Raw genomic sequence first — 13,925 nt, 5'->3', positions numbered from 1 at the left:
TAAAAAAACCTCGTTGCAATTACTTTTCCATTTATTATCATGGTGGATCTTTACAAAGGGATTTCCCAAGCAGATTTCTGGAGCTCTAATGGAGTTGGAAGAGCAGCCTATGCACGTCATGGCACCTGCACAGCAGAAAGGTGAACAAAAATCACACACACACAGAGGAAACAAGGCACTGCCCAGACTGTACAAGTAACAAACCACCAGGAGGTCGCTGCCACATTAAAAAGTGAACCCTTCAGAGCAGTGGGTGGCTGTGGGGCTGCGTGCCTGGCGTGTCCCTCTTGCCGTAGGTGTGGGAGCCCACGTTGGTGGGGGGGTACAGGGCGCCCACGCTGCCGCTGGAGCGCACCAGGAAATCAGCCAGGCGCTGGGTCACACAGGTGGCCGTGTTGCACTTCCTCTTCTCCAGCTGGTGGCTGCCAAGGGGGCACAGAGAGCCAAGGTTAGGCCAGCCATGAGCAGTGGAGGGTTGGATTTCTGTTGCCCCCCAGATGAAGGGAGGAATGATGAATCTCTATGGCCAGCCAGGGCCGTGTGCCAATCACAAATGGGATGGGACTGCTGGGAACGTGCCCTTGTTGCAGTGAGTTATTCTAATATTCAAATAAGAATAGCAAAATTATGTATTAGACGTAGTTATGCTAAAAATTGTAACCTAAGTAAGCTCTTAGCACGATATATGAGAACAAAAGAGCAGTGTTGCTAGAAATCAGTAGAGCATGATTATCTAAAGAATGTGCAGTAGAGGAAGAAATTGTCATCTACATGATGTATGTCCATAAAGAATGTTCTGTTAGAGATACAATGTAACCGTTAGTCAAGGAAACCTTAGAGATGTCACCTAGAACAAATAAAGCAAAAAGATCAAAAGATGAAGTAATCGCATAAACAAAAAGTATATAAATCTTGTAATTCTCTCTGGAGCTCGGGACTCTGATTTTGGGACGCTAGTCTGCAGAGACCCCCAGGGCCCTCAATAAAGCACCGCATAAAACAACTTTGTTGTTTTGTGTTTCACTCTCTTTGGATAGGGGCAGCACCCTGAGCTGTTTCATTGTCCAGCATCAGCCTCATTCCCTGGCTATGGCAATGGGAAGGTGCCAGCAGCTCACATCCCAGGCAGCAGAACATGTTGTTAATGTTACAATTCCTTTATTTACAACTCACTTTATAAGTGTTTTGACCAATCACACAAAGCCAAAGCACATTGACAGTGGTTCCATCCAACCACTCTAAGCACAGGTACCTTTGGTTAAACAATGCTGATTTCAAATCCAACACCTGCTTGTGAGCCTTAAACACAGTGCACAGAGCTCCATTATTGAGCTTAGAACTTTCCAATATCTCACTAGATAAACTTTTCTGCAGCTTAGGGAGTTATTCTAGACAAGCATTAATACACAGACCATTGTTCTATTTGTCTTTACTTTTCTACATTTTACATAATTTTTCTGCTGACCAATCTCATGGCTACTGCTAAGATTTGATCACAGTTCTGCTGTCTCTGAGGCCTTCTGCAGCTCCCCAAACCCTCTGATTTTATGGATTCCCACATGACTCCATGCTCTCAGAAGGCTAATTTATTATTTTATGATACTATATTATATTAAAGAATGCTATACTAAACTATACTAAAGAATACAGGAAGGATACTTACAGAAGGCTAAAAAGATAATAATGAAAACTCCTGACTCTTTCTAGAGCCCTGACACAGCCTGGCCCTGACTGGCCAAAGAGCCAAAACAACTCACACGAAACCAATGGAACAATCACCTGTGGGTAAACAATCTCCAAAAACATTCCACATGTGAGCACAACACAGGAGAAGCAAATGAGAAAAGAATTTGTTTTCCTTTTTTTCTGAGGCTTCTCAGCTTTCCATGAGAAAATCCTGGATTAAAGGATTTTTCAGAAGATTTGAATGTGACAATCAAGTGTGCTGCTTCTCACAGCCACTTCAGCTCTGCTAATGTGGGAGTTCTTTTAATGTGTGCACAAATACAGAACAGTAGAATCTTCCCACCACCTACTTTGTGCCTGAAAAAAAATCCTTGTGCTGGGTGCTATTATCAGTGTTAATGGTGGGGGTTATTCAAATGCAGAGACCTGAACAGTCATCTGTGGTTTTTATTGACATCCTGCAGAGCAGCTTGTGACACCCAGAAAACCTGTAATGATAGTATAGGTAAGCCACCAAGTGACAGCAATGACTAAATGTTTAACTTGCAGCTGAACTTCTACAGCTATTTAGAGCTCTTGCTGGCATCGTGAGCATTACTAACATCATGGTGATCACTGACATTCACCTGGCTCTTGTTTCCACAGAATCACATCCTGCTCTCTCTGAAGGGACTGGGAATGTTCCAGTCCACACCAGTGGGCTGAACCCAAAGGTTTTCTCCCCTCTGCACCACATCTCATGAGAGGGAGCTGTGGGGTTTGTGAGGGTCCCCAGGACGAGGTGAGAGATGAGGATCTGACTCCAAGTTCTTAGAAGGCTGATTTATTATTTTAGAATATTTTAGAATATTTAGAATATTTTTAGAATATTTATATATTTATAATATATTATATTATATTAAAGAATGCTATACTAAAAGTGTACTAAAGAAAGAGAGAGGACACATCAGAAGGCTTCACAGGAATGAATAATAAAAACCTGTGACTCCTCAGAGCCTCAACACAGCTGGACCAGGATTGGTCATTAAATTAAAGCAATTCAGGTGCTGGATAAACAACCTCCAAATCACATTCCAAAGCAGCAGAACAGGGAGAAGCTGAAGCTTCCCAGGAGAAGGAATCCTGGTGAAGGGATTTTTCAGAAAAGGTCATGGTGACAGGCACAGTACCACTTAGGATGGTCTCTGTCTCTAGCACTGTCTCTGACTAAACTGCCACATCTTTTTTGGAACAAAAAAGCAACTTGGAATTCTGTTGAGGTGAGAGAGAATCCTTTGCTGAATGATCCTTTAAAAGAGTGTCCAAGGAGGAATCTGTATCTAAAAATGACATTTTATGATCTGAACCAACAGACCATTTACAGAACTCCATGTGACATTTATGTACCATGAGGGGTTTTTTTTAAAAATTGTGATAAAATTGTTATCTTGAGAGAGCTTGGGTTTTGAAATGTGTTCCTTAGACTGCTGTGTTGCTCCTCCAGACAGAAATACTTGCTTGCTGAGATTGCCTCCTGAGCTATTGCTTATTTTCTTGGGTTTCTTCATGCTGATGTGGCACCAGTTGGACACCAGTTTGTGGCTCAAATTTACTGTGCAGAGCAACAATATCCCAGTTTCAAACTGTGAGCAGTTACCAATATGTTCCTTAGCTTACTGATTATTAAATCTATCATCTAAAATGTCATATAACCTTTGAAGTTTTGTGTTGGTCTGAGAATCCAAGTGGAATAGCAGCTGTGAAAGGAATGTCTGTGTTGTACTGGTTCTTCCTTAGCAGACATGCAGCAATTTTTAAGCAATTAATGTTTTAAGTGTGTAATTGCATTAAAAGAAAACTGTTGGACAGGGCTTCATACAAACTGCAGCTGGTTCTCCCAGAAATCCTGCTTTCTTTGGGGAGGCACAATTCTCTTTTCTACTAAAGCTACAAAATCCAGCTGGAAACTCCAGCCCTTCCTGGAGCTGCTGGGTTTCCATCTCAGGTCCAGCCTGGCTGAACCCATCACCTCTTTAGCTTTAAATTGAATATTTGCTGCCAGGAGCCATTTCACCCAGGGGGAGGTGGTTCTGGGCCCCAGGAGAGCAGCTGGGGGACACCACACTCCTTGTGTTTGAATATTACACTTATTGTGGGGCTGAGTATTTGTTTTTTAAGTGATAGCCATAAAAATGTGAGGACTTCATCTCTCTTATAAAAATACTTCTGAAGGGATAAAATTTGTCATCTAATAGTATTTTGTAAATATATATTCAAGGAGAGAGGAACAGGAAACTATGTACACATATGTATTTACTGAATTCATCTATAATTGGCATTGAAAGAAATTCACCCAAAACCCTGACAAAACCAGATCAGCTTAAAGCTCTCTTCCCACCCTGATGGTTCTGTGAAAAGTGGAATAGTTCAGGGCTGCTTATCTTTTGGCACAAATTGCAAATAAACCTTAAAATGTTTTTTTTTTTTTTTGTTAAAAAGTTGCCTGAAATTGAATTTATGAATTTTTAAATGTGTTTCAGACCAGTGAAATTCTATCAGAACCAATTTCTTTTTTTCCTTCTTCCTGTGTTTAAATTAATATTTAATTCTGTGATTTAAAAATTACTGAAAGCTTTTATACTATAAAATCATTCCATTCTAGCAGAGCAGTAGTATTATTAAGAAGGGAATGTTTTCTTTGTTTTTTTCCTCTTCAGGCTTGGAAATCAGACAAATTTCTTAAAAAGGAAGGCACTTGCAAAATATCCCCTTCTTCTCAAGGTAATGTAGTATTTACAGCCTTTGTAATTTATGAAAATGTTATAATTGCAAAGTGGTTAGATGATTTGTAACTTTTTCCCTGGATTTCACTTTCTACCCTGAATGCTTTGATCTTTATCTTACAGAAAAGCTGATTTTTATGCTGGCAGGCAACCTCTACTTAGTAGAAGTATTTTAGTTTTAGTAAAATCTAAATGATTAGAAATATTTAGTTTTTAAATTAAAAATAATAAATAATATTAAATAAATAATAGTAAATTAAATAAAACCAATAAATAATAATACATAAAATAGATAATAATAACATATTTATAATAAAAATATATTTCAAATAAAACCAGCTGAAGTCTCTCAAGCAGCAGGGTATCACTGGGACAAGTAGAAGTATTTTAGTATTAGTAAAATCTATATGATTAGAAATATTTAGTTTTTAAATTAAAAAATAATAAATAATATTAAATAAATAATAGTAAATGAAATAAAACCAATAAATAATAATACATAAAATAGATAATAATAACATATTTATAATAAAAATATATTTTAAATAAAACCAGCTGAGGTCTCTCAAGCAACAGGGTATCACTGGGACAAAGTTTGCTCCATCAATCTGATTTGGCTGGAAGAAACAAGGGAAAATCAATTACCTTTTTGTCTTTGCTGCTGGCTGTTCTGGCATCTCCTCACTGAGTCCTGGGAGTGTTTTCTGTGACATTACAGGCAACATCCATCCTTGTCTCTTGGAAGTGCCATCAGACAGATCATCAGCCACAGACAGTAATCTGTGAGCAACAACAAAACAGTGAGCTTGAGTAACTCTATTTTTGTAATATTTGAGACATGAAAGCAAAAGCAGCTGATGCAATGATGTGAGCAGCCTTTTTTCTAAAGAGAAATAAACTTGAGTATTTGTTACTCACCTCTCAATAGGTGTAGCTTCCAAACAGCTCAGAGTGACAGAAAGTGCAATGAAGAAAACTGACAGCTTCAGGTTGCACATCTTTCCTGCCAAACTTTCTGCAAAGAACAATGATTCAAAACTGAAAGCTGACCCAAATACTCCTCAGCATGTCCTGGTCTCGATGCCCATTCTGTCCTAAATCAAGAGCAGCCAGTCTCTTTCACGGGCTGGAGTGAGAAAAATGATCCCCTCCAGTTTAGTGACACAGCTCAGTTTCAGAAATACAGGAATAAATGCTCATTTTCCATCCCATAGTTTCAATCCTATCCCTTACCTCTGGTTTGCATTTCCTGACCCATCCCAGTCTCAAATCCTGGTCCCCAGTGCAGTTTACTTTAAAGTTGTCTTAGCCTTTTCCTGAAAAACGCTCTTGATTAAGAATATTGTGCTTTTTAAAGCACATCTGTTGCACTGCAGGTGAAACAAGGAAAAGGGAAATGATTTACCTTTTTGTGGCCACAGATCCAACTGGAGGAGCCAGCCAGCCCTCTGGGTTAGCAAGAGGTGTGCATGCAACAATTCCAGGCTTGCACCTAGCTCTGGAGGATCCTTTTCCCTCTTCCCTTCTGGCTCTTATATATCCTTGCCACCTTTCTCAGCTCTGACATCAGGCAGCACAGAGAGCCTGTCGTTAGTGCCTATAGACAGAGAGTGGCCCAGAGAGGAGCAGAGGCAGGTGGGTCATTCTTGCACTCGTGCAGCAGGAAATATTCAGCTGGGCTGTGCAGAGTGCCCTGCTGAAGGTGCTGCAGCAGCATCCTGCACATCAGGAGTGCAGCCTCACTTTTACAGCTCTGAGCAGCTGCTGAGGTAATATTCCCTGTGGGTGTAAGGGCTAAATAAGGGAACAAAAGTTACAGAGCAAACGAAACTCCAGGCCACTGGTGATTGAAATGCAGGAAAACATAGCTCAGGAAAGGTGGAAGAGGTAAAAGTGTGGAGGTTTGCTGTGGAATATAGATCAGGAGGAAAAGGTGTCTGAAGGGAGAAAAGCTGTGTGACGAATTAGGAAAGAGTGAAAGTTGTTTAAATTGACAGCTGGAGTTCTCATTCAGGGTAAGATGGTAGAAATCATGTACATTTTACAGTCAAGTCTAAATGTGAATGAAAATTCTGTCACTATGAATGTAAAATCTCATGTTTTACTAGCACAGGTGGGTTCTTTGTCGTGAGTGAAAATTGAGTCAATTACTACTTTTCAGAAGGCAAAGACTAGGATTGAAAAGCCAGGAAATGTCAGAATAAAACTACCTGTGGAAATTCATTTCTCTAGTATGTATTGAGTGTGGCTCAGGGAAACATGTACAGCTTTTAACAGACTAAATCCAGTGCCAATGGATTTCCTAATTGCAGATTTCCAAGGATACAGATTAGAACCATTTCCTTCTGATTTCAGTGGAAATTAGACAAATCAATTTTTTTCCCCCTCTGTCTCTTTAGTTTCTGCTAGGTACCCCAATGCCTTTGGAGAACAATCTTTGAATTATTTATAAGGTTCTGGCACAAAAGCAGATCAAAAGTTCTGTGTGATGAGAAGTTACCACGTGCATCTTTCCTACCCCCAGGAACACAAATTCAGAGTTCAGAAGTGCTTCAGTGCCAGGAGCCCTGTCTGAGCTGGGAACCCCCTTCTTTTTTGGTTTAGTCTGTAGTAGCAGCTTTTCCTTGCCATGGCTCAAGGTCCAGGGCTGGCTCCCTTCAGGCTACCCGAGGTGAATACAGAAGGAATATTTAGCTGGGATAGTCACTTCTCCACTTGATTCCAACAGTCTGCAAAAGAGGCTCTAGAAAGTGACAAAATATTTTGTTGATTTTTGTAGATGTTGCTTTGGGTTTTTTTTTTTTTTTGTGTGTGTGTTGTGGTTGGTTTTTTTTCTTTTTTTTTTTTTTTTTTTTTTTTTTTTAAAGGGTGCCACTGCTGGATATTTTTTTCTATTTTTTCTCTGTTTTTATGTGATCATGTACTTCTTTTCACCAGGTTCCTGATATTCCCTCTCTGGATGGACAGTCCCAGTGTAAGAGAAGTAAGTGCAGTATTTTATCTTCACCAAGACAGTAAGTTCTGTGCAACATCTGAAACAAGTTTATCTCTCCAAAGACTCACTGTAGAATTTGACTATGATGAAATAACAATCTGGTGTTAATTTCACTGAGGCAGTTTCACTCCTCTGAAATGAAGGCATGATTAAACCCCTTTTACAGAGATTGAATTGTGCTGAAAAACAATGATCCAGGTACTCTGCCTGGGGATTGACATCAGCCAATCTTCCCTGCTTGGATGTTGAACTTGAAAATGCCTTATTGTGCTTTTTCCTGGGTGGAAAGAGATCTGTGTGCCACTGACACTCAGCAGAGGCCTTTATGCTTAGCCCATGTGAGAGATGTTGTTTCAGATCCTGAAAAACAATGGATAGATAAGTTTGTGTTAAAGATTTTAAAAGACTTCACTCAATCCTCAGAATCCCTTCTGTTTTAAGGCATCTAAGGGAATGGTTTCTGTATCAAACTTGAATCAAGCTATGGCTTGAGAGAAATAAAATGAAACACCAATTTTCAAATAGATATTGATCCCAAATTCTACTTGCAGCTGTCCTGCAAAGTAGTCTGGGGGGGAGCCACCAGTGCTTTGAGAGAAGAACAGAAGGGCTGCTTCTTGAGTGCATTGTGGAAGTGAAAGTGGGCTCATGATGTCCCAGGAGCATTGCCAGCCTCCTGGGCTGCACAGCATCTTGGCAGGGTCAGCAAGAAGTCTCTCCAGCAATCAGTCACATGTAAAGTTAACCAGAGCGAGGTTTTGCAGCTCCTGCTGCAAGTTGTCTTAAGCAGGAGTAGTGTTTTCCTGCACAAACAGGAAGGGAATATTAGATTGTGGAATCTCTTTGACAGCAGAACAGTTCATGACTCAAATTTCAAGATGCTGGCACAAAATAATTTACAGTCAGTGCCATTCAATGAGTGCTTTGGAAAACTATTTTAACCACTGACAAAGTTCCTTAACCTTCATCTTAGAAAAAAACCCTTTATCCCTGTGCATGACAACATTCACCTGTTGACAGCATAGAGCTCTCTGACATGTGTGGTATCAGCCTAAGGAAAAAGAAAATCAGGTGTTCTTATGAAAGAAATCTGGGATCACTTCTATTCTGAGTAGCAATGGTAATTTTAGAGATTTTAGTGTAAATAGTGAAGTGTTTAAGTCTTTATGCAAAGATTTGTCTAAAGAATTGTGCCTATAAGAGGGTTAGGTGACACCAGAGCTGAGGTTCAGGCATGTTTTCCCAGTCCCCTGATTCCTTCTGGAAGCTGCCTACACAGTGTCTGGAACTGCAAACTGCTGCCCATGCTGGGAGCAGCCTTGTCCCAAGGGTCTGCTGCTCTCATGTCCCCCAGGACATGTGGCACCTGTGTCCCCCAGTGCCAGCAGAGGAGCAGCCTTGTCCCAAGGGTCTGCTGCTCTCATGTCCCCCCAGGACATGTGGCACCTGTGTCACCCAGTGCCAGGTGAGCAGAGACCATCCCAGTGCCTGTTTCCATGCAGGAGTCGAAGCCAGCCTGGATGGTCTGTGCCTGTTTGTCCCTCCTGCCTACAAAGCAGCCTGGGGTGACTCCTCAGGTGCAGGTGTTTGCACTGTGGGTGCCTAAATACAGATGAAATGAATTCCACCAGGAATTAATTCAACTCTCTTATTGACAGAGATTGAAGGCTGTCTCCCTCTTTCTCCCATTTCCCTTTTTCTCAGGCTGCTCTTGGCACCTGCTGGGCACCTGGTTCCCACTTTCCATGGCTGAGTCCCACATTTCCTTAGTGACATTAATAAGCCACATTAAGACTGTTGGTAGTGGGTGTGTCTCCCCCATTTGGGGTGTCAGAGCCACCCTCCCTGGTGCAGGCACTTCCCCAGCTGCTGCACAGCTGTGTGAGGCAGATGTCTCCAGGAAATCACCCTGCTGCTCAGTTACCAGGAGCTGGAAGTGTGGGAATAACTCGTGGATTAGTTGGCCTGTTGGACCAGAATGGCAAAAGGAAAGGTTTAGTCATTCACTTGCAATTTCAGTTTCCATGATTTCAATACTTATTGGAGTTTTTGGAATAAACCAGCAGTCAGAGCAGCAGCAGCATTGCCATCCATCAGTGTAAACACTCCCAGGAGTGACACAGAGCTGTGCCTGTGTCACAGCTTGGAGCTGCTACGTGAGCTGGGCACAATGGTTAATGCAACTGTTCATAGCAATTTCAGCAGCCTTTCAATCTTTTTTAATTAAGCTGCAAAAGTAAAGGGGAAAAAAGAACCAAACCCAAAGTAAAGCATGAAAAGGAGGTTTCATTGACAGTGTCAGCACCTCTGAAAAAGTCAAAGTACCCTTTATGGCCAAATCTGAAACTGGAAGAGTAAATCAGGTTTTCTGCTGTCATATGTCCTAAAATATCCAGGACTGTCCTGGCTATCAGGACACTGCTGCAGCACTATTGTAACTGGTTGGTCTCTTCCAACCTAGTCACTGTGAATTCTATGAACTAAAAACTAAGTGGAACATCAGAGGGAGTGTAAAATCACCCCAGGCAAGTGATAATGATAGGAACCTTGGTTGCTCCCAAATTTCTACATTTGGATGGCAAAGTCTGAACATTCTGGCCATAATGCTCTCTTCCCAGTGTCTCTTGCTTGGTGCTGTGTTGTTGAACACCACAATGTTTGCACTTTCTGGTGTGTGTGGAGCTGTAATTTTCTGCTGTTAGCACTTAAGCTGTGTGTAACTGCTTTGTGCAAATAGTGTTTTATTAAATATGCTTTTAGCACAACTTTCTTTGTTACCCCTGTTGCACGTGGCCCATTCCAGTGCTGATAAAAATACAAAGAGCTGTTCCTGTTGATCCCAAAAGTGATGTTAAACCTGAGGAAGAAACATGTAAGAAGCAGCTGAGAGGTAAGAGGTGGAAAGTTACTCATTTCTCCCCCAGAGGAAAAAAAGATGATTCAGAAATAAACAGTGTCCATCCATGGGATTGATGAGCAAATGCAAAAGAGTAATTTGGGGAGTCAGGAGCATTTTAAACCAGCTTTTGTGATGTCTTTTGTTACTCAGCTCACGCCAGTGACAGGGCAATGACGGAGCCTGCAAGGCTCTGGCTGATGATTGCTGTGGGAATGAGCTCAGCAGCCTGTGCTGAATCAGTGCCTGCAGCTGGGAATCCCTCAAACAGGGGAGATGAACCCCATGTTTGGATCAGAAAAGGCAGAATGAGAGCCCAGTGCTTGGGGAGCTGTAGTTCCTATGCCATTCTTACAGTTTATAGAGCTTTAATTGCTTCCAACAATTTCCACTTGAATACAACAAAGGGTTTAACTTTTGGATTTTCATTTCCCCCGTCTCTTCTGAAGTTAAAAGCAAAAGCAGGACTCCCCTTTGGTTACCAGTGTCACTCCTGAGGGCTCTAAACAGTGCTGATGGTAAATATGAATATGGAATGGAAATACTCTTCTTCCTTTCTGGTAAACCATGTCACCCATTGCTTCCTGCTCTGCTAATTCTCCTCAGTCCCTTTCTGTAGCAATTAATGCAGGAGAAGGTGTTCAGGTGTCCAGGATCTTGCTGCAATGTGCACCTGCCACTTCTGCCATAGTACAGGGAGCTCTCCAACCTGCTGGATTCACGTGTTTTTCAAAGCAGAGCAAAAAGCCCTGCTGAAAGGAGGGGCAGGGGGAGTATATTGGATTATAGAATCATAGAATGGCCTGGGTTGGAAGAGACAATAAAAATCATCCAATTCCAACCCCCTACCATGGGCAGGAGCATCTTCCACTATCCCAGGGTGCTCAGAGCCCCATCCAACCAGGTTTTGGACACTTCCAGGGATGGAGCATCCATGATTTCTCTGGGCAGCCTGTGCCAGGGCATCACCACCCTCCCAGGGAAGAATTTCTCCCCAGTATCCCACCTAAACCCACTCTCTGTCAGTGTGAAGCCATTCCCCCATGTCCTGTCATTCCATCCTTTTGTCACTAGTCTCTCTCCATCTTTCTTGTGAGTTCCCTTCAGGTCCTGGAAGGCCTCAATTAGGCCACCCCATAGCTATTGAATGACAGCATGAAGTCTCCCTAAATGCTCCTGTTAGGGGAAAAAAGAGAGGGATTAGGCATGTGTGGAAGTGCTGCTTCTGATTTAGTAACTGTGAGAGCTCTCCACCCCTTCCTCCCCAGCCCAGCCTCCTGGGTAAGGAGCACAGACATCTGCAGAAGGTGCAGAGGGCCCAGGAGCCACCCTCTGTGCTGCCCAGATTGATCCCACTGCAGGTGAATCACTGGGAAGTGCAAAGCAAAGGAAATCAGTCACCTCTTAGAGAAACTGCTGGTTTCCAAAAGAATTCCACACAGATTCCTGCCAGCCCTCCACACCTGAGGCAGTGCCTAAGTTTTTACCTAAGTTTTCTTTTAAACTATCCCACTTTTAAAAAAATCCGATTTTTTTTTTTCTTCTCTGCAAACTGCTGCAAGAGAATGACAATCTGGCTTTGTCTTGAAACACTCTGAGTCTTTTAGATGATGCTGTCTTGACAGCTCTGCTATTAATAGTGGCATTTTCCTCCCTGCTGTTTAAAAAGGAGGCTGGTGCTGAACTGGGAATCAGTCATGTTCAGAATAATCTTTCACCAAGGGTGGATGCAGTCTGTGAGCTGACGTAGGAGAATTTACGTTGCCAATACCATGAAACATTAATGAAATTATTTATGGCACTCAGCACACCTAGCTGCAAAATAACACAGCCCTTCCTCAAGAAGTGCAGCAGGGCTGGAGGTACAGCATGCCTGAATCATTGTGACCTGACCTTTTCTTTCTGCTGGAGATGAGGAAAGCCTTTGATAAGCAAAGGAACATGGAACTGTCTTTCCACTGTAAGAAGTCCCTAAAAATTCATTAGAAGTTTAGCACGTGCATCTGAAAGCATGCAGTGGATTTTGGGTCTGTTTTGGGAATTTCTTTTTACACCACACATTGCTGTTTCCTTCCATTTAGCAGCAAATCCACTTTTGGCTGAGCTCATCCCTGATAACAGAATTCAGGCATGGTGTGAAAAGTCAGTCCTGATTCCTAAAAGTCAGTCCTGAAAGTCCTCACAAATGATTTAGGAGCTGCAAGTGGCATGGCCAGGCCAAAAGGTGGTGGGGTTTTTTTTGCAGTAAATGGTTAATGAGCCAAACAGCCAGTGGAAAATTGAAAGCATGGCATTATTGTGGGGAGGGTGACAATGAGGCTCTGGCACCTTTCAGCCATTAAGATGTTGAAATAATTTCATATTGACACAATGGTGCCAATGAGTGATCACATTTCAATGGGAAAGAAGCTGAAAAGTCACCTTAGGAAAGCATTTGATTGAGAAAAGAGCCTTGTGCAGGGCAGCAGAGAGGCACAAACCTCAGGAGAAGTGTCTGTAAAATCCACAGGTGTTGGATTCCTACCCTGCATTTAGAGTGGCTATCTTGAATTCTGCTTTTCATTTCTGAGGATTTTCTGTCCCATCAACTACTGCCTGCACAGGTAGTCTTTTTTATCATTTTATTATTATTATTTTTCTTGATTTGCAGGATTCCTACACATTTCCACTCTGGCTAGTGGCCGTGATTCTAGTGACTGTAGGCTTTTTTTATTTTTAGTTTTCACAGAGTTCCTGTGGGCTGCAAATGGCTCTTTTCATTTTAGAGAGCTTTCACATCCCCACATGCTTACTGGACTTGTGTTCATGCTTAGGATACTTTGTTTAAAATTGAGCAAAGACATATATAAAAATAATAATAATAGATAAAAATGAGTAATGTCATATATAATTTCATGTCAACAGTACATTTCATGCTTCATGTAGACGAGGGGTTAACACATTCTTAAACCTTTTTTAGGATGTTGTCATAAGCAGGCATAATCTTCATGGTGCTGTGGATCACTACAGCCCACTGCTTCAAGTCATACCTCATCCTGCTGCCTTTTGTCATGCTCATAACAATTTGTGGAAGTTAAAAAAGCCACTGTTGAAGGAACTGTAGAAATTATCTCCATAGAGGTGAGGTGTTTTTTATCAGAAACTCTTAAAGCTGCACTGTTATTGAAGGCAGCACTTGAATTTTCCCTGCCAGAAGAGGATGTCTATTCCATGCCACTTTAACCTTAAAGAGTAACTGTTCCAGGGGATCCTAGGAAAACTTCCCATGCTTTAAAAATGAGATGTTTGTAGCAAAGCCGTGCTCACAGGTGCCTGATTCCCAAAAGATCCTGGATCTTCCTCTCAGATGTTTCACACCCCTTAGGACTGAGCTGAGTCCAGAGTGCCCAGAAAGGCCAGGAGTGTCACCTTTAGCCTCAGCCTGGTGGCATCTCTGCCCACAAAGCTCCTTGTCACACCCCAGATCCTCCTGGAGGGATGGAGAGTGAAGTGAAATGCCATCAGGTTACATAAACCACTGATGGATGGATGGATGAATCACAGGTAATGTCATTTTTTCCAGAGGAAAAGGCTCCAGAGAGACTTT

The 13,925-nt window shown here is 42.0% G+C and overlaps 1 protein-coding gene across 1 annotated transcript; it reads right to left on the bottom strand.

Annotated features, from left to right (window-relative positions):
• Positions 1-241: 241 nt before the first annotated feature.
• Positions 242-5,446, bottom strand: IAPP (islet amyloid polypeptide). Its single transcript, XM_018919713.3, has 3 exons — positions 5,367-5,446; positions 5,094-5,228; positions 242-422 (listed from the first exon to the last, which is right to left on the bottom strand). Exons 1-3 carry the CDS (start codon positions 5,444-5,446, stop codon positions 242-244), a joined length of 396 nt encoding a protein of 131 aa, XP_018775258.1.
• Between the last annotated feature and the right edge of the window lie 8,479 nt (positions 5,447-13,925).

Source organism: Serinus canaria, chromosome 1A (assembly GCF_022539315.1).
Source record: "Serinus canaria isolate serCan28SL12 chromosome 1A, serCan2020, whole genome shotgun sequence".
Taxonomy (NCBI): Eukaryota; Metazoa; Chordata; class Aves; order Passeriformes; family Fringillidae; genus Serinus; species Serinus canaria.
The sequence above is the reverse complement of the archived record's forward strand: the minus strand, read 5'-3'. Positions and strand labels throughout refer to the sequence as shown.